The sequence below is a fragment of the Streptopelia decaocto genome (assembly GCF_964273445.1).
Source record: "Streptopelia decaocto genome assembly, chromosome: 7".
Lineage (NCBI taxonomy): Eukaryota > Metazoa > Chordata > Aves > Columbiformes > Columbidae > Streptopelia > Streptopelia decaocto.
In genome coordinates, this window is record NC_138661.1 from 27,198,811 (window position 1) to 27,219,598 (window position 20,788).

At 37.4% G+C, this 20,788-nt stretch overlaps 1 protein-coding gene across 8 annotated transcripts in view; it reads left to right on the plus strand.

Moving 5' to 3' along the window:
• The window catches only part of RALGAPA1 (Ral GTPase activating protein catalytic subunit alpha 1), a 141,060-nt gene that overhangs the window by 71,802 nt on the left and 48,470 nt on the right, over positions 1-20,788 (plus strand). For all 8 annotated transcript variants that reach the window (XM_082057748.1, XM_082057742.1, XM_082057745.1 and 5 more), the window contains 5 exons: positions 3,196-3,304; positions 10,249-10,359; positions 11,295-11,363; positions 13,117-13,251; positions 14,029-14,212. In XM_082057748.1, coding sequence (XP_081913874.1) covers positions 3,196-3,304; positions 10,249-10,359; positions 11,295-11,363; positions 13,117-13,251; positions 14,029-14,212 — 608 coding nt within the window. The remainder of the gene's footprint in view (positions 1-3,195; positions 3,305-10,248; positions 10,360-11,294; positions 11,364-13,116; positions 13,252-14,028; positions 14,213-20,788) is intronic.

Sequence of the window (20,788 nt, forward strand, 5' to 3'; positions counted from 1 at the left end):
GAAGATACTGGGCTAAGCATTAAACTGGCAATGATTGTTTGGATACTTAAACCTAAGCATTTTCTCAAGTAGAGAACTTCAGGGAAGAAGATAGTTACCAGTTTTCTGTTTCTTAAATTGTTTAGGATTTTTTTGCTCTTACCTATGCTCTGAAGCTTTCAGTCATGGAGTCCTGTGTATGGGATTGAAACAAGCATCTGTAGTGCCTACCAAGAAAGAGTACATTGGTGTGCCTTATGTGTTTGGGTGGAGTGTCCATACATGCTCAGCTAATAAATTGTTACTTAGCAAATGCAAGATACTAGGACCACATGCCTGAAAAATATCACTGGAAAAATCAGTTCATTGAACCTTAACATGTTTTGCTGGAAAACAAAGAGCAGTTTTCATCAGCCCACTTGAGCTGGTAATCTCTCTCAACACAGGGGAAGGAAGGAAGGAACATTCTGAGATAATGTTCATTTCATTTTTCATGTTCTTTTATAAAACAGAGTTCTAAAAAACAGCACTGTTCACTTTGCTTTTGAAAAAGGTGATTTAAATCCATTTGGCTCAGAACATTATTGCTGATCCTGTGGCAGTGAAGCACACAGCATTAATGTCTTCAGTTCTGGCGGTGTGGCTGGGAAGAGGAAGGGAACACCCTGCACATCCCCGTGTCCCATCTGGCTCTGAGGGTGTGTACACAGGAGCAGAGGCACATGTGCAGGCCCAGCCTTTCAGAAAGCTGAGTTGTGCTGCCCCCAAAATACAAAGTTGTACCACTGTGTGTAATAACATTAAATGGAGATCAAAAAAGGAATACATTCCAAATGTATGTTTGGGTTGCCTGTGTTTCTTCTTCTGGGAGAGAGATAGGTATGTCTTCATTGTGGAGATAATCATGTTTCCACAGCTCCAGAAACTTGACTGCCTTACTCCTCAGTGGCAGTTTGTCCACTGTCTCTTTTGGGAATAACCTCTCTGATACCCTCTGCTTCACAGCAGTACAGAATTCACCTGGGTTACTGTCAGAGGTCATAGTCACACTTAGGATCTGCATTATAATTTTGCCATGTCAGCTCAGCTCCTGGTAGAGGGTTAATTGTCTTTGCAGTTGCCTAGGAACGAACTTCAGTACATAGCTTTGTATATCTCTAGCAAGTCTGAATGTTGTTACTGTTACCCAAGCTATAAATCTCTATTCTTTATCTCTTCCACAGAAGCTTGATGTTTTGCATTTCATTACATACTTGACCCAGCTGAGCTTCAGGGAAGTCAGTTATCTGAAATATGTTCTGATCTCAGATCTCCATCCGTAGAGATTAACTGTATTAATCAAATTCCTCTCCTGCTGCCGACAGTCTGAAAAAGAAGTGACAGGTTGATGAACTCCGTGTTCATCTGTTCTGCTTGTGCTGTTATGGCTCTGAGTTTAGTAACAACATTGTAGCCACATAACTACACAGTTTTTCAGAGGCTACTCTAAATAATGTTAGCAAAACTGGTGTTCTTTGTAGAAACCTCACAAACTCGTGGATATTTTGCATGTCAGCATATCATCAGATGTGGAATGGATCTCAGTAGCATGAAGAAAACTTTAAATAGTAACATGGACTTAGGGCTGTCTTCTGTATACTAAAGGTTTATTTTCTGAGTCAGCTGACACAAACTGTCTACATTTATTGTTAAATCCATGCTATATTGTATTTTGTTTTGTTCAAAAAGGATGGAAACACAAACTGTGGAAATAGCAGAAGAGTAGACTGGGAAGGGACTGGGAGTACCTCCATTAGCTCACCCTCCTCCAAGGCTGGAGTGTGTTTAAAATGTTCCTGGCAATAGCTTGTCTAAACAGTCCAAAAAATTTTCTTAAAGAAGAAATTTACAAAAATCTTAGATCATTCCAATACTTATCTAATTTTTACCGTCAGGTTGTTTTTATGACTAGTATTTGGGAGAAATCTTTTCTACTGGAAATAAAACTCTTCAGTGACTTACTGCATGTCGGAAGTTTTCTTATCATTTCCTTCTTTAATTGTGATCTAGACTCAGTGTGGCCTTCAACTTTTCCTCCATATATAATATTTCCCAAAGCTTATTATTGTTGCCACTTTTTTTCCTGGAGCCCCTCAGGCTTGTCTTTATTCTTAAATGGTATTAATAAAAATATAATGGAGGCAGTGTTGCAACTGAGGTTTTAGTGACAGTGTACAAAACAGGAAGTCAAACCAGCACACATATTATTTACATTATCACATAGAATTCATGCAAAGGTGTATTTTTGTGACCTGTTAGCAGGATCTGTGTAGCCTTAAAATCTTTTTTCTACAGCACCAGCCTCATAGCCTCTTCTGTTTCTGTTCTAGCACATGATTTTTCCTTCCTAGATGTAATGCTTTGCAATTCCTGTGACTGTCTTGCCTATGACTGTCTTTTATCTCTTGATTTTTGGACTGCTCTCTGATTTTCTCCAGAGGATGTTGAATTCTGAAGTTTTTTTCAAAATGTTTGCAGCCTGTGTTCTTGAAGATAATTACTAATGATTGAGAGATTGCTTAAGCTAGCTCCTTAACATTTCTGAACAAATTTAATCCATCTTTGCTGATTGGAACACATCTATCTAAATACTCTTTACCTTTACAATTATCTTGTATTTCTTGATTTTAAATGAAGAAACAACAAAAGTTGAAGTATTTTGTCACAATATGTACACTGTCTCTGGCGTTCATTTACTCTTTCTCTATTCATCTTTGTTTATTGTCATTCTAAAAAAATGTAAATGTCTGTGAACAAATAACATTCCTCTTTCTTGTCTCTGAGTCCCAAAAACTCTAAACAAATACATTGGGGAGGAGGAACCTCCCACCACAATTTTGACTTTGTCTTAAGAAAATATATATGAATTTTAAATAGATGGATTTCAGCTAGTATTTTTTAATCTGAAAAGCACATACAGATGCAGGAGTTCTTGATATGTTTAGGATTTTTCAGTTGCTCAGAAGGTTGCTTCCTTGTCCCTTCCTGTGCCTTCCCCAGGGTACTTGGGATTTCTTTCTCATTTTTAAATAAGTTACAGCATTATAAAGATACTTGTGTAGTTCTTTTTGAAATATTAGAAACATATTTATTAGATTTTTGCAAGACATATCATGAATCATAAAAATTGCACATTCTTGTAGCATGTTTCTTAATTTCTCCAACGTTGTTTTGCAGATGTGTTGCTCTTTGCAGCCTTGGTATCTGGATCTGTGAGGAGCTAGTTCATGAATCACATCATCCTCAGATCAAAGAAGCATTGAATGTGATTTGTGTTTCTTTAAAGGTGAGAGGCTAATGCTTTTACAATGTATGTTGCCTTTATGCAGAGAGGTACTTTGCTTTTTCAAAGTCATAACACATTGTAGCATCTCTGCTTCACAGTCTCATTTTCAGTCCTTACAAAAGGCTGAATTCAGTTTAATTAGTGGATCTCTAAACTCTGTCAAAAAAGATCTTTGGCCTTCTGTAAGTTTGGAGGAAACAATATGCTGGGAAATTAGATAGTAGATCCGTATCTTAATATATATCACTAGCCACTTAACTCTAACCTCTACCCTTTGGAGCATAATAGTTTGTTCATCATCCCAGCTTTCATAAATAATCCTTGCAATCCAGGTTTCAGCAAAACCATTACTGGCTTTGTCCAACTTTGTCCATCTATACCCCTTCCCACATCCTGGACCCAAGCTTCCAGGAGGCTTTTCTGCATCTGGCTGTCACTAGATCTAGGAGCCCATGGTGGATTAGCCTTGAGTAAGGGCCAAATTCCCACACAGCCAGTTACTCCCCCTCCTCAACAGGACAGGAGAAGAAAACAAGATGAAAAAAATCTTGTACATCAAAACGAATACAGGGAGATTGCTTACCAGCTGCCATCATTGGCAAAACAGATTTGACTTGGGGATATTAATTTAAAGTATTGCCAGTTAAAATAATTTGTGCAGTGAGAAACAAAGACAAAATTTTAAACACCACCTTTCCCTGCCCTCCCTTTTTCACAGCCTCAACTTCACTCCTTCATTCCCAGCTCCTCTGCCTCCTCCTGCCCCCTCCCGTGTAGGGAAGAGGGGACAGGGAATGGGGAGTTATGATCAGTCTATAGCAGTTCCTCTCTGCCACTCCTTCCTCCCTGTTCCCATGTGGGTCCTTCCACTGGCTGCAGTCAGGACAAGTCTGGTCCAATGTGAGCTGTCTGTGGACTGCAGTTCCTTGAAGAAATATCCAGTGCTGCAATGTGGGGTACTCCACGGCTGCAGTGTGGATATCTCATCCAACATGGTCTTTTCCATAGGTTGCAGGGGAACCTCTGCTCCAGCACCTGGAGCACCTCCTTCTCTGATCTTCAGATCTTCATGTTCACCTGCTGTTGCTTTTTCTTTTTTTTTTTTTTTTCCCCTTTATCTGCCTTTGTGGTGTTTTTTTGTGTCTCCTGTCTAGGTTAGCCATGGATGCTGAGGGAAGTCACATTCCTCACTAATTGGCATCTTGGGTTCCCCAGGTCTGATTAATAGTACTTGTAAAGCCCCCATGGTACATTCTCCTGACACATTGAAAAAGGGAAGGGCCAGGGTAGAGAGGAAACTGGAAGGGATCCCAGTTTTGTGAGCCATCTGCTGTCATATGCAAAAAGTGTGTCCCAAGCCAAGTTGCTGCCTTGTACTTTTTGGCTTCCAAACTGAGACAGAGCATTCAGTGTAGGAGGGAGACAAGGAAGAAAGCGGGAAGGTGAGAAATGCAAAAGCCAAGCAGAAGTGTCCCGAAGTTTCTCGTACTTCTTGCTCACCTGCTCTTTTCTTTCTCCAACGAACCCAGTCCTGTTATCCCCATATCCTCACTACATGCTGTGCCTGTTCACTTCTGTGTTTGAGAGCCGTTGCATTATTGCTTCTCAGTCCTGGCCAGATATTTAGAGAGAGATGTCAAGCAGTTATGCTGCTTGCGTGGAAGCACTGGAAGGTGTTTGATTTCCTGTGGCAAAGCACTTTTCTGTGGTCATTCTAGGGCATATCATTCAGGCCAGTACCTGTTAGAAAAAATCTGAATCCAAAGACTGGTGAGGAGTTGGCATCAAAGTTTATGTGAATAAACTACCTGTTGAAAGGGAATAACAAGAATTCTAATTTTGGTGAAAACTAAAGAGTACCTGTTTTTATGGTTATCATTAACATTTATTTCCTGCTTTTTATGCAGCATGCTGTAACACTGGGTAATTCTACGTTTTTTCAGAAGGATTTAGCTTTTCCTTTTTTAATGGCTGTGGTGAGTTGGCCCCAGCTGTCAGCCAAACTCTCACCCATCCTCTCGCTCACTGGCCCACCCCCAGCAGGAGAGGGGACAGCACAGGAAGAACAGCGGTGGCTCCCTGGCCCCTTCCCAGGAGGCCACCCCTACAACCCTTCCCAGCAAAACCTTCCTGTCTACACCCAGTGCAATGGTTCTGAAACTAATTAGTAAGATAGAACTTCTCAGTCTCTGGTAGTCATTGTGCAATTCTGTATAAACACCTTCACATTAAGTTCTTGAAATCCAGGATGATTTACTGGTTTGGTATTTGCTGTTCTGATTGAATCTGTTAAACATAGCTGGTATCCACAGTGATTCCCACCTGGAAATGCAGCTTGCTCACATACAGCTAGTTTATTGTGGTGCAACTCCTGTAAAATACTTATGAATAGATTTCTGACACTTGCCTGCCTTTCCTTTTGTGAATGACAGTTTTCATTATTCTGAAACTACTCGCACTGCATTTCAGCTCTCTGGTCACAAGTTTTTCTGTTAGTGGTGGTGTATCAACAGTATATTCCTTTCATCATCTCTGTTAATGAGCTGCACTATTTTGGCTTTTTTTTTTCCTTGATGAGTGTTTTTGTTCTTCTTACTTTTTGAAAATATTTTTCATATTCAAATTCTATGGAAATAATTAGATTATTATTTAAAGCATTTTATTTGTAGCATTTTGCAAACTTACATGTGCATGAACAGTATCTTCAACTTTTTAAGTATGACCCAATTTATTTTCAGAACCTTTCTACATGCTTTTTGTTTATGTTAGAATTCAATGAATAGTTTAGTCTTTCTGTATATGCACATTGATAAAAATCAGGGTGTACGCTTGCTATACATGGCTTGTGTCAGATGTTGTGAACTCTTCAGCTATGGGAATCTGAAGTGTCTTAGCAAATCAGCTGATCACATCCCGTGAAGCAGAATTTGAGTCTATGTCTAAAACATGTGGCTGCAGGGCTTTTAGTATTAGACTCTAAATTGCAATTTCCTGTTTTGCAAAGTCACAGTCATCCTTTGCAGCTTCACTAATACTCTTTTCCAGAGTTTTCCTCCTTTTAATATCACTTAACTGGTGCATTTTATCAAGTTCCTGTGCAAGTTCTGTATGAGGCAAATGATACTGGTTTTATCTTCTGCAATTTATCAAAGTTTGAACTATTTTTAATCCTGACATTCACTGTGATTTGCCCTATTTTTGACAAGTTTATTCAACCAATTATTTGTAGCTCATGTCTATTAAACATAAATTATTTCTTGAATGAGAAGACAAAGTTCTTTATATTTCTACTTTGCTTTGTTTTGTTTTGGCAAAAGCATCCAGTGCCCGTTGGCTTTTCTCCTGTTCCGAGCAGTGGTATACGTTCGCAGCAGAGTTTAATCATGAAATGAAAAGTTCATAAATATATCATTAGAGAAACAAATTAGCTCTAATTTGTTACCTAAGCAATCTCCTGGCTTCCAAATAGTCGGAGATTTAAACTCCCAGAATGGATTGTTTTCTTATTTTCAGGAGAAATGAATGGATAGAGGGCTATAGTCCTAGTCCAATTTACTGATAACTACAATTGAGCAAATAACATTGAAACAGAAATGTTAGCAACAATTATATGCCTATTTCTTAAATAGAGAAGCGTATTCAGAACTGCAGCCCAGCAGCTCGCTCTGAATGTAGCCTGCGCTCCTCCCAGCAGTGCGGCGATACTGCTGAAGTGGTGTCAGCCTCTGCTGAAGTCTGAGCCACGAGGATCCCAACGAGACCTCTGCATCTCGTCGTTACATGACGCTCCTCTCAAAAATGCTGCAGATACATCACAAAATTGTGTTGTTCGGGCTTAGTTGAATGAGTGCTAAATGTAGGTTAAACTATTAGTAAAACCCAGAGAGCAATGGACCCTTGCAAAGATGAAAAGTATGGTAAAACGACATTTCCAAGAAGAACTCTAACAGTTAGGTGCCAGGCAGTGTGACAGTCCATTGAAAGCTTTTTTTTTTTTTTTTTCCTGTCATAACTTTTAAAAAATTCTGCCCACAATTACACTACTAAATATAAAATCATGTAAAAGTAGTGAATTCTTATGCTTTATAACATACAGTATTTTTCTGAGAAACAGCTGGCTGAATGTTTGTAGCATCGCAAAGACATCTTCGTGCCACCTCTGAAGGCTCTTGGAAAACAGTCAGAACAAAGCAGCTGGCTTAAAAGGGCCGAATTGTTTCAATATCCAGCATAAACCCAGTGTTGCTACTTGAGTTTAGGAAAATGTCCTTCCGGGACACACAGTCCTATAAGTGTCTCTTCTAAAGTGTCTGTGCATTCTTTTGAAATGTGTTTTATTGACTGTGCTAGGACAGATTTCTGAAGTAGATGTACAGTTTGATCTGATTGGGCCGATCACTGTGTTCTTGATCAAAACTTAGCCTCTTCCCATGAATAAGGAGATGTGAATGCACAAGATTTGAATTTTATTCATGTTCATTACCTTATACCCTTCAGCTTTTCTGTGAAATTTACATCTCCACTGACTTTCATTCCCTTTCTAAAATTAAAAAAAAAAAACACCACACAAAAACCCCCAACTTTTCAAGAAGAGAACAGAAAAGAGGTGAACTAATTTGCATAAACCAGCACTAGAAATCATTCACTTGTCTTCATTTTAGAGCCTGATGATCCCCTCTTTCATTGGGAAAAAAAAAAAAAAATAAAGTAAATGCTCCATGTTTTTAAGTAGTGAACAGCTGACTATTCAAAGACTCTGAAAAATATTCAGGCCTTTTTCTCAGGTACTTTTTCTTAAATTCAGTGATCTGGATACTCCATATTAAGCTACTCTGGTTTGTCCACACCTTTTATCCTCTCCAGTGACTTTGGGATTTTCCTGCAAGCTTGTAAGGATGTTCCCAGCAATCTGGATTTGATCTCAAGTTCTGTAATCAAATTGTTATGCTTTCAACTTTATTTAATTTTTTTTGGTTGTCAGTTGAGCTTGAACATTAGAATCTGTACCCTGCTTACTGTGCTCTTACAATGTACTGCCACAGTGTGGAGAGAGCCTGCCTCAGGAGGGATAAAAAATAATGGTGTTCTTGCCATAAGCTCTGGGAAGGTTTGCAGATGTAACGTGTCTGCTGTGTTTTGGTTAAAAGCCAACAATACCATGAAACTGCATCCAATGAGAAAGAGGGAAAGTCAGAACAAGAAATAACTGCTCTGTATACTCTGGTTTCTGACTCTGTGGCTACTTATAAGAGACATTCATAGCGTTTTCTCATGCTTACACAGATACTAAAAAAACCCCACTTAATTAAAGCTTAATATTCCATAATTATGCCTGTACCTTTTCTTTCATTTTGAAGACCTTAAATGCAAAAAATGATAACTCTGCTTTGATAAGAATCTGGCCCAGGACAGAGTTTCTTCCAGTGTATTTTCCACCTTTAAATTTTTTCATTCGAAAATTTTATTTTGAAATCCTTAATTTTCTGCTTAGGCTTTGTTGCACAGGCATGTCCGCTTTCTTAAAGTTGGGGTTTTTTTTAAGGTTTGTGAGATATACCGTTCCCTGAAAGGCTGATAGAACTGGACTGATTAAGAAAACAGTCTAAAAAGCCAAGAAATGAAATATAAGTACTTTTGCAACATAATTACCCTTTTCTCAGCTCAGAGGTCGACACTTAGCCACTTTCCAACACACACCTGTGACAGCTTCACTGCTAACTGAGATTAAAACATGTAAACTTCTTTTTAAATCTTTTAAGAATACAGGAATTCTGATGTCACTCATCTTCATTGGAGAAATACAGTAGGGTTTTTCATTATTAAAGCAAGAATTACCTAATTGTTTTCCGAGTGATCTGAGTTCCATCAGTATTATGGTTTGGAATACTTGTTTTCAGTAAAGACCGAGTATTTTCTTGAATTGAATGTATCTGAAATACTTGCCTTAGGGCTGTTGCACACTATCTTTTCTTCTGTGTTGTTTGTGCTGTCTCCTGAGGTATGTAGGTTTGCTGTCCTATTAACAATGTTGCTCAGATTTGTCTTTAGCTCAGATTTGTAGGATTTTCACATAGTAAAAATTCACGTGTAAAATTCACTTTCTTCTTGTTCTTGACACATGGCTTAATGTTTTAAGACAAGTGCAATGAAGGAAGAGGCCTCAGTTACATGTCCTGGACATTCACAACTTAGGGAAACTTATCCCTGTCTCTCATTTCTTTATTTTCCCACTTAGGAGCATAGGGCAGCGTGTGCATCCCCTCCCATGGCTGGGGACTGGTTGTACAAGTGCAATTCACTTTTGCCTTGACCACTTTGCCAGTCACGTAAACTTTTTAGTAACTGTTAAAGGCAAGCTCCAGTGAAGCAACATTCTCCTGCCTGATAAAACAACAGAGCACAGAGGAAGTAGGCAGAGAAGCCGAGGTGCATTTATTTCCATTCAGACAAGTGCTGTTCACAGCAGTCACCAACAAATGCAGAACAGTCAGTTACATCAGTTCTGTGTTTGCATTTTGGATACGTGGCTGTTTGCCTGCCTTGGTTCTCAAGCCAGACCTCTGATTTCAGAATGAGATCCTTGGGATTTTACAGTAATGTGTTAACATTAATAAACATTAAAGTAACAAGAAATGAATTTATTCTTTCTGGCTTCATGATACTGTGCTAACTGGTCTGAAATTAGTTAGGAGAGTCCTTTCCTCTTTCTCTCATTGCATGCAACTCCCTGATGGTCTGTTCCAGATCTTTGATGTTAGCTGCTAAAATTTGATTATGACTATAAAATAATTCCTTTAAAATTTTGTAACATTTAATTCTGTCACACCAATAAATGGGTACACAAGGAACTACATGTATAAAACTGTCACTAAAATTCCTGACCTACCTACCATACTGTTACGTGCAATATTGCCATCGTTACTTTGCTGTGTTGTCTTTTCTAGTTTCCAAATAAAACAGTAGCCCAAGTTGCCTGCAGTATGCTGAACATGCTGATACATTATGTACATAGACTTCAAGTGTATCAAGCTGATTCACCTTTAAGAATTATTCAAGTAAGTAATTTTTTAAATTTTGAAAATCTAAACTCTTTTAAATGTAATAGTAAAATGTATTTCACTGAAATAAAAATACCAGAATATTGACAAGTATGTTTCACAAAATACTAAATTAGCAGAAATATAATCCTACTGATTATTAATTTTATGGGTTCATATCATACTTGCTAACACAAATATTAACATATAAAATGGCTATGTCTTGCTTATTTTTTCTCCAGTACAACTCTGTCTTTATTTATGTAAGAATATTGTCAGTAAAGTGCAGGGGTTTTTTTAATATTCAGTATCTTCAAATATGCTTATTTAAGTTTAAGTGAGAAAGTGATTACTTAAAATGCAGACCTACATAAACCAAAAATAATTATTTTGAATACACTTTAAATAACAAGGGAGTAGACTGGCCTCTGTAACTTTGAACCACAGAAGAGATAGAGGTCTACCAGGTAACTGGAAAGGAAAAAAGTGTTGAAGCTTTTAAAAAGGTATAGCAAGCATTTCTCTGCTCCTCTGCAGTTAAGTGGAGGCAGGGTATCTACAAATGCTAGTTGTTCTAAGAAATAATGGAGCTCAAATAGTTCCATACACAAATCCACATCAGGCTCCTTCCTGCACCCTACAAGTGCGTTGAATCAAGTTCTCTTCCTGCCTGGTATTTGGAGTAGCTGTGTAATTTCATTGTCCCTAATGCATCTACGTCAGTCAAGCAGAACATATTCCTTCAATGTCTTTTGCGAAATTCAATTTAAAGGTTTGGTTTGGTTGGGTTTTTTTAAGTGGCAAGGAATACTGTAATTTTTCTCAGAATAACTGTAACAGAATTTAGCCATTAATCTAGCATTGTGTCACATTCACCTGCTTAAAAACTTATTTTTAACTTAAGTATATATATAAATGGTATTTTTAAAGAAACTGTGCTACATTTTCCCCAGATTCTCATAGCAACCATTACCCATCTGCTGCCGAGTACAGAAGCTTCCTCATATGAACAGGACAAGAGGGTAAACATTTTTCATTTATTTTTAATGTGTCAATTTGATTTCAAAGGTGTGTGACATGGTATTGTTACAAAATGTAAGCTGTGCTGTAAAGTAGGGATTCAGCTCTTTAAGTATAATACAGTATAGTCTTCTCAGAATTCCAGCAGTATTTCTGAGTTTTTCTAGGAAAATGTGCATTTAAAATTAATTGAGATTCATTGTTTTCAATAATTAAAAGTCTTCTTTTTCCTTATCTTCAGTAAACTTGCAAGCCAAGAAAGTTATGTAGACTTTTCAAACTTGTCTTATAGTGAAAATATATTGCTAACTTGTAGAGACAGTACATTTCAAAATATTTGTAAGGTTTCGGTTTTTCGCACCTTCTATTGTATGTGCATTCTTGAGCAAGATAGCTTGTAATCTTCAAATTAATTTGATTGTTGCCATCCTTCAGAACGATTGCTATCTTTTTGTATTTTCAGTGTGACTAAGACAGGCTCATTCTTCACTTGAAGCTCACAGGAGTACTCTCTGCCTCCTGGAAGCTGCATCTCTAGTGAATTATTTGGCTTTTCTGTAGGACTGTGGGGCTCAATGGCCATTTAAACTTGGCACTTTGCAGTTTGTTGTTGCAGCTCTGTTTTTCTGGGCCACCCATTCCCACGGGAGCTGGTGTTCATCTGCTGCTCATTTTGGCCTCCAGAGCTCCATTTTGCACTACAGCAGCATGGCAAGCGAGCCACCTTTCCACTTGAGATGCTTCCCATAAATCATTAAGTTTTCCCATGAGCTAATGCTGATCGTTCTACTTCAAATATTGTAGAAAAAAATGGCTTACCTAGTTTGACAAACTTAGTCCTAATGGGTTCCTTAAAAATTGGTTTAATATAAAAATACTCTGAGCCCTTCATCATTCGGTTTATTATACAGTGCCTCTGAGAGACATAAATTTGTAATGTATTATGTGAAATGAGTATGATGTTTATGTCTTTTATTAGCAAATTAGTTAAATGGATTTTCTTCTAAAGACTTTTGTTTAAATTGGGAAATATTTTAGAGAATCTTACAGCTATTTATCTGAATTGTTTCCTCTACAGTAGCTAACTTTTAAAATTAAAAATAACTATTTGAAACCATTAATTTATTAATAATTTCATGTGTATGTATGTCTTAAGCTAATTCTGTTCTACAGTCTTTAAAAACATCCCCTAGAGGGAGTTGGTTCTTTTGCTGACTGAGTAGCCCACAATACAGAAAGCAGTTGGATTTCTTTCAGAAGGTACCTGATGCTGAGTAGCATTATTGACATGTTGTGAAGGAAATTCTGTGTTATTTATAAAGCACTGAACGCAGCTGAAATCATTCAGTTTTGTTTGATCCTTGATTCACTTTACAGTGAGATTTCTATGCAGAGCCGTGCATTGGCCTTAATTTGTACGTGTGTGATCTGTCATTTTCAAAACAGCACACTACAAATCAATTTTGAAAAATCATGGGTATCTTCTTAAGCACAGTATCTGTGCACAGACTTACCGTGATGAGAAACTGCTGTATGGATGGTCTTTGTTAAATACCTCAGAAGCCGAAGTTTTTACTTGTGCTGTAGCTTTTGTACATACAGTGGCTTTTGAACCAGTGTGACCTGCCATTACTGCAGAAGGTTGACTCTGCTGAGCTGAGAAAAGAAAGTAAAACAGAGAAGTAAAATACAGTGATAAATGTGAAGTAGCAGGTGCTGGTTTAATTGATTTGTAATTGAAAGTGTTTGTTCCAGTTGGTGGTTTCTTTACTTCTGTGCTTGTTGGATTGGATAATGGCCTTGCCATTAAAGACCTTGCTGCAACCTCTTCACACTACAGGAGCAGAAAATGATAAGACTGAAAGATCCGTTCTTAATTGTATATATAAGGTATATGTTTCTTTATTCACTAAATTAGAATTTTTATGTATGGAGATACTGTCAGTTTTCATGGAAACAAAACCAGAACCTTTCTGTAAGCTGACTCCAGTTCTGCTGCTGAACGGTGCAGTGCTGTCTTAGTTCTTTTGTTTTACTGTAACTGTTTTACTGTTTACTGTAATATTTGGAGTTGTTAATTTTGTCTTACGTTTTGTGATGTTTAATCAAGGTACTTTTTGCATGTCATACTGATAGCAGACGTTTGCTTTGCAGGAGACCAGCCATACATTTAAGATGGACGAGGAAGTAGCTTTTTTATGCCAGGCGATTTTATTTAGCACTAAGCAAAATGAAAAGCACCGAGTTATAATTGCTGTCTGTAGGGACACAGAACAAAGACAGGCTTTTTTTTTTTTTTTTTTTTTTTTTTTTTTTTTTTTTTTTTTTGCAAGGGAAGGGGATTAAAACTTCCAGCAGCTTAGACCTGGCATATGTAATTAATGAAGATAGGAGATCTAAAAATAAAGATAACTTTAGTGATTTCTGTTTTGTATCTTCTTTCTTTGTTGTTAAATTCCACTTCAGTGTAGATGGTGTTTTAACAATTTTCTTTGCCTCGTAGGGTTTGTTTCCGTAAATATTAAGCATTTAAAATTTTCCAACATTTTGTCCTGCCTACTTGGTTCTAACAAGTCAATTAAAAAAGTAAATTAAAATTAATTTCTTATGAAACTGTCAGGTAGAAATTTCAGTAGTTAATGTCATTAAATTCTTTTTTTATTCTAGGTTCTGCATGGATGTGTCTATGGGTCTCAGTGTTTTAGCAACCCTAAGTATTTTCCTCTAAGCCTTTCTGATTTGGCATGTGTAGATTATGATCCTTTTATGCATTTAGAAAGCTTGAAGGAACCAGAGCCACTGCATTCTCCAGACTCGGAGAGGTCTTCTAAACTTCAGCCAGTTACTGAAGGTTTGTCAAATTGCCTAAATACATTTTATTTCAAAAAGATTTTATCTTGGTTTCCAATATTGAAGTGTTTGTCTAAAGCATAAGTTTTAAATTATACCTAGACACTAGGTAAGGGCCATTACTATGGAATGAGCTAACATAATTTTGAGCAATTACTGTTCGATTAACTGAAATAAGTATCTTCTGAACAACATGAAGATTGATTTGGTATGGATTCTCCTGTGCTGTGTGTATCAGCAAAAAGTATTAAGTACTACAACATGGATAAATGTTGCTTTTCATTTTACTTTCATTAAATTAGCATATAGTCTTCTTAATTTTGCTTCTTTTTCTAAGAATATTTTGGATTTCTCTCCTATCTGAGCTTGCAATATTGAAAGTGCTCTCTGAATTTTTTTTAACCCGTCATAATATGTTGTTGCTCTGTTTACACTGTTTAGAACAACAGAGTTATCTAAAAAGAAATTTTATCTCATCTGATTAGACCCTTAAGAGACCAGGGAATTAACATTTCCTTCAGAACTTGAAAATAAAAATAACGAATCAAGAAACTAAGCTACAGGAGAGTAGGATATAGTATACAGTGTATCTAGTAAATATCAAATGGCTACATTGGGAAGAAAACTGAAAAATATGAGATTAATACTGATACCAGAACCTCTGTGTAGTGCTATTCTACTTCCATATTAAGTTGTTCCATTTAGGCTTCCTTAAAGGTATTAAGAACCAGATAAATGCAGACGCTCTTTGTAGCAGCTGTGTGCTAACAGCAGGTGATTTTGTGGTCTGTAGTGACTACGTGCTGTTTTTTATGTAGAGAAAATGGCTAATCATTGTGCCCTTGTCTAAGGCATGCTTCATCATCCTCAAGTACTTTTTTGGCCAAAGAATTCTAAACATAGAGCAGTCCCCTAATAAGCTCAGTATTGGATTCAACAAGTCTGATTTGAGAATTATTGGCAGGAGGAGCTGCAATTATTAAATTTACTGAAGAATGAAGCAAGGTACTATAGTTGGCTTTTTGTCAAATGGCTGTGGTCATATTAGAAAAAAGTAATCATCTGCTGGGTCAGAATGAAAGAGGCTTCGAAGGATTCATTCTGTCCTAATTACAGTCTCACCTATACATATTATGTAAAGCTAATATTTAAAGCATTTGCCAAAATTAACTTCCACTGCATGTTCTATTACAGTGTAGTGAATTGTAGTAGCTTTTTATGCCTGGCATCTTTTGTGTTCTGTAATAATCTGTAATTATGGGTTAGCAGCAAATGCTGTGTGGCTTGTTTAATCTGACAATCTGAAAAGACAACCCTGAATGGATTTTTCTTTAAATGAATGTAGTTGCACAAAGCCTTAGCACTGATATCTTCATTTTGCGTTTCCGTATGTGATCTGTTCTTTTATGATTTCTTGTCAAATTTCTAAATAAAAGTAATTTCAGATGTTCCTCTTATCTCTCCAGATGAATTAAGAAAGCTCCATACGTTTTTAAAGTTTTGGGGCTCTGGAATTGTAAGTCAGATTGTGAAATTTAATTGACAAACTGCAGCATTAAAATGCAACCCTGGTCTTGCAACCTTGGCACTTCTAGTCCACATTGCCAGGCAGAGAATAGAGTTGGCGGTGCTTAACCGGTCGCTCAGCATCTGTTCTCCCTGGCATTGCTGCAGGCGTGAGAGGAGTAAGGTTGGTGGATAACACCCAGTCTGGGACTTGATTGGGACAGGGGGTCAGTTAGTGCAAGCTGGCAGCAGAGCTGTATGGGTCAGCCTCTTTTTTGGTAAAGTACTATCACGATATGTTTTTCGAAGGAGTAAAAATAGGCAGGGCAGCAGTTGTAGGGAAATCAGGGAAGTTCTACAAGGAGGGGGTGGGGTTTGCTAAACACTTTCTTTGGGTTATAAGCAAAGCGGAAAGTACTGAAATGCCGGAATTCTTGAAGTGCTTTCAGTCAGTTTAATAGATGTGATTGACATACCCTGTTGTGCCTCCCATTGTTCAAGGTCATGTCCATCACAAGTTTTATGGACAGTTAGCCACAGTATAATGTGGTATGAAACTGTGATGACATGGTACATCTGGTGATACAGCTGTGTGGTGTGGACAGGATCTGTTGAGAGGCTGGAGCAAGCCTGGTAATAATGGTCCAGTTCTGGGCCCCTCAGTTCAAGAAGGACAGGGAACTGCTGGAGAGAGTCCAGCGCAGGGCAACAAAGATGATTAAGGGAGTGGAACATCAACCTTATGAGGAAAGGCTGAGGGAGCTGGGTCTCTTTAGCTTGGAGGAGACTGAGGGGTGACCTCATTCGTGTTTATAAATATATAAATGTGAGTGTTATGAGGATGGAGCCAGGCTCTTCTCGGTGACAACCAATGGTAGGACAAGGGATAATGGGTTCAAACTGGAACACAAGAGGTTCCACTTAAATTTGAGAAGAAACTTCTTCTCAGTGAGGGTAACAGAACACTGGAACAGGCTGCCCAGGGAGGTTGTGGAGTCTCCTTCTCTGGAGACATTCAAAACCCGCTTGGACACCTTCCTGTGTAACCTCATCTAGGTGTTCCTGCTCCATCGGGGGAACTGGACTAGAAGATCTTTCGAGGTCCCTTCCAATCCTTAACATTCTGTGATTCTGTGAACGGGCACAACAAAAATTTGTTAAATCCCCTGGAAACAGGTGATGTGGTGAGAGGACTGTTCCCCTCTCTGTTTCAGTAGCTTTCCAAGTACTTTCTCTCACAAGGAATCTGCTATACCTAGGATTATCTGTGAAACTGTCCTCCTTTCTGTAGGTTTCAGGTGAAGTGATAGATGCAGTATAAGATGCACAAAGAATAACTTTGAAATTGTTATCAAAATGTGATATTTAAACCAGAACAAACCTGTAGCAGCTGGCAATAAAGGTGTGAGTAGGAAGCTTTTCTTGCATCATCAGAACTTGGAGACAAGTCTGTGGTGCTTTCATACATCTAAGGAATTACAGCGTTCCTCTAGCTAGTATTGACAACAGCTTCTTCTAGCGACAGTACATGCATACCAGTGCTGCCTGTGCTAATTAACTGTAGCTCACTAGCCTGGATTCAGTGTCCCCCTGACAGAGGTTTGCTTCCTCCAAGAATAGGAAAGCATTATAGCCATTCACTCTACAGTTCAGATGTGCAAAACCTAACTTGAACTGCATTGTGCTGTGATCTGCATACCCGCTTCTGATCTTTTACTTGTCATTATGGGACCATGAATATATATGAGGGCGAATTAAAATGGAACCTGTCCTTGAATGCTTTTTCGTTGTTAGTATTAAATGATGCGAACATTTAGGAAAAAGTAAAATTGAGATTTTTGTGACCCTTATATTGACAGGGATGCTGGTTACATGAAAATAGGTAGTAATAAACAAGAAGTGCTCTGCAACATCTAATGTTAATAGATAGCAAAATCAGACTATTGAATAGAGTCTACTCATAAGAAATAATATTTTATGGAAATTTTTTTGCAATTATAGCCAAAAAAACATTTTGAAACCTGTTTTTCGTAGATCACAAATCTATTAGAGATAGTTGTGATTGGAAGGTACTAATTGTATTGCATAGACACAGTGGTCGATCAATTACTGATTTCATGGAGTTTCCCTAATTTGTCATATTTCTCCAAACATATTTTAAATTTTTTGCATAGATCAATCGTTTTTCCTAATATATTTCAATTTCTGAAGGAAAAGTTTCTTCCATCTGATGTTTAGTCTTAGCTTTTATTTAAAAATTAGAAATATAAAGTACTTTCATTTTAAGGCTTTGCCATTTGCCTTTTTACCAAAAGGACACAAAAAGTACACTTAAAAAACAAAACAAAACCCAACCAAACAAAAAACAAACCAAAAAAACACTTTGTACATGATGTATCCAGATTAGAATATCCCTCACAAAACAGAAGCTATGCTAGAGATGGGTTCTCTGTAACTGCATCTCTCTATACCTGAAGCTTGAAATTAGAAGGGAGTGAGACTTCCTTAAGCCAATATAAAATACAGGTAGCTAAGCTAAATTGAACTCTTTTAGGCTCCCTTTAAAGGTAATGGAGAAAAGAGAAGAGTTTCCAGAGAATGTTTCATCCCATTTCTCCAATTTGGGCTTCTAACTGAGATGAATCAGTCTATACAGGTGTATCATTCTTTAGATAGCTAAAAGGGTGAGAAGAGTTAAATTCCACCCTCAGTCATTACTTTTTCCTTCTACTACATTGCTGTAGTTGTTTAGAAGCTGTTCAGCCAAAGTTGAATTAAAGAGTTAACAACACATCTTAAGGAAATTCAGGAATCCTCCATTCATGCCCCCGATACAAATTAGTGGTGATGGACCTTCAGCCTTTCCACAAAAGAGGTAATTTCAGGGACTGATAAAAATAGCCAATATAACATGCTTCTAGCAAATTACCTAGTGAGCACGTACACACATAAATTACAGTGCCCAGGCAAAAGACTGTAGCGTAAAGAGAGCAGAGAAGTGTTCGCTCAGGAAGACAGGCTGGCAAAGCAGGGCTTTAACGTGTAATGGTATGGCTTAGTTGTAGAATTTGTGGTAAAGCTGTGATGGCTTGTGTTATTGCAAATTTTGATCTGCCTTCCAGAAACAAAGAGCATGGTTTAGATACTTATTTTAAGAATTCTAATATACTGAATGTCCAGTTGTTCCTGATTGAGGAGATGTGCTTCTGGGAATAAACTACTAATATATATCCTTTAAGTTGTGAATGCAATTTAAAATTCTCATATTTTCAAAAAGCAGTACTGAGTTTGGTTTTTTTTGTTTATTTTCTAAGAGAAACCATCAAGAAAATCTGCTTTGCCACGTGGCAAAAGTGTTTCCAGGCTGCTTTATTTTATTTCAACATAACAGGTTATATCTTACAATTTACTTTTCAATGTGCTTCTCTTAATACTTTTGATTTTTCTGTGACATTTTTAGATCAACAATATTGTATTCCAAGAGAAGACTCAAAGAGAAGTACTGTTATCATTTTATAAAAAAGGCAATGACAGATGTATATCCCAATCACTTTGAAATTTTAATTCAAGAGTAAAATTTTCAGAGAAAGAAGGAACGGACCTTCCAAATTGACATTTGTCATTCTACTCTTCACATCACCTTTCTTTTTCATACATCCCCCCATAGGCTCCTAAGGGAGTAAATTCATGCACACAGGCAAAGTACAACCGTGGTCAGGTTTGAGATCTTCAGGATTTACCACAAAACAGTAATAGTAGTAACTTATATGCTAAAAGGCCCCTCTCATGTGTTCAGATTTTTCAGCAGAACTTCACTGAAGGCATTTAATCTACAGAGTGTGAGGCTTCAGGTAGCTGGGAAGCTCACACACCTTTGCTCCCAGTAACCTGAGGAGAGCGTTACCTGCCTTCTCTGTGCAGTGCCAAGCGCTAAACACTCGGCACAAGTATCCTGGCAAAGAGGAGCCAACCTCTGCAATGTCCAGGTGCTGAGCAGTGCTGCACTGATAAATTATTCTTCAAGCATCCAACTTAATTTCTCTTTGTCTTATATAAACTTGCTTACAGTTCTTTCTTATATTTCAGCAGATGGCACTATAACTTAATTTCCTTGTATGCCATCAATATCTGGACATTTAATTCAGCTTCACTGAATGCTTTTGTGTTTGTAAATTTTCAAACTTCAAGAAAGTTATAGGCAATAAAAATATACTATGTAATTTGTTTATATTAGTTTTCAAGGCCTTAATTTATTGAAGTATTTGTGTTTATCCGAGTTTTGGAATAGTATAAAATTTAAGTTGATTTTGCCAACTATTAACAAGGTGAAATATTCCCGTTTTTGCAGTTCAGATCTAGTGCTTCCTAAAGGTAAAAAACAGCCGGAATCCGAAACTCTTAGATGCTTTACCCAAACCTTGTGGAAAAAAATAAAAGACAAATATTTACTAACTGTTTACTTTTGTAGACGCAGAATGCATACAGTGCTTCAGAAACTAAAGATCTGTCATGACAGTCAGTATGCATTACAAATTTACCTTAATTTTTCCAGTTAAACCAATTAAGACACATTAAACTGCAAAAAGGAATTTGTTTATTAAGCATTAGTTTTTATTGCATGTAAATACACAATATAAAGGGAGATGAGTTAATTTTACCATATTTACACGTTCAAGAGGTTACATCTTCTCAGTAAATACTTAATAAAGAGGTAATGTTCAGAACATTCTAGTCTGATGGATTTTTGGTGAACAAGAAGGTAGGAAGTGTTTGCAACGGTTTTCAGTGTTTAATGTAGTTTAAAATATATGATGTAATCCTGAGGAGAACAGTCTTGATTTATCTTCGCCTTGTAAATCACAAATTCAGGGCATCCATCCTGTTACAAGAGAGAGCCTACAGACATAAGTGCTTTGCTATATTGAACCTGTTGTCTCTTCTACCTGTGAACTTCTGTGGTGTAGAACTTTTGTGCATGGGCTCTTCAGGGGTACCCTGAGCCATTTGTGGGTTCTCTGCCTGACAGAATCGCTTTGACCAGCTCTGTACTTCATGAGTAACATAGAGTGGA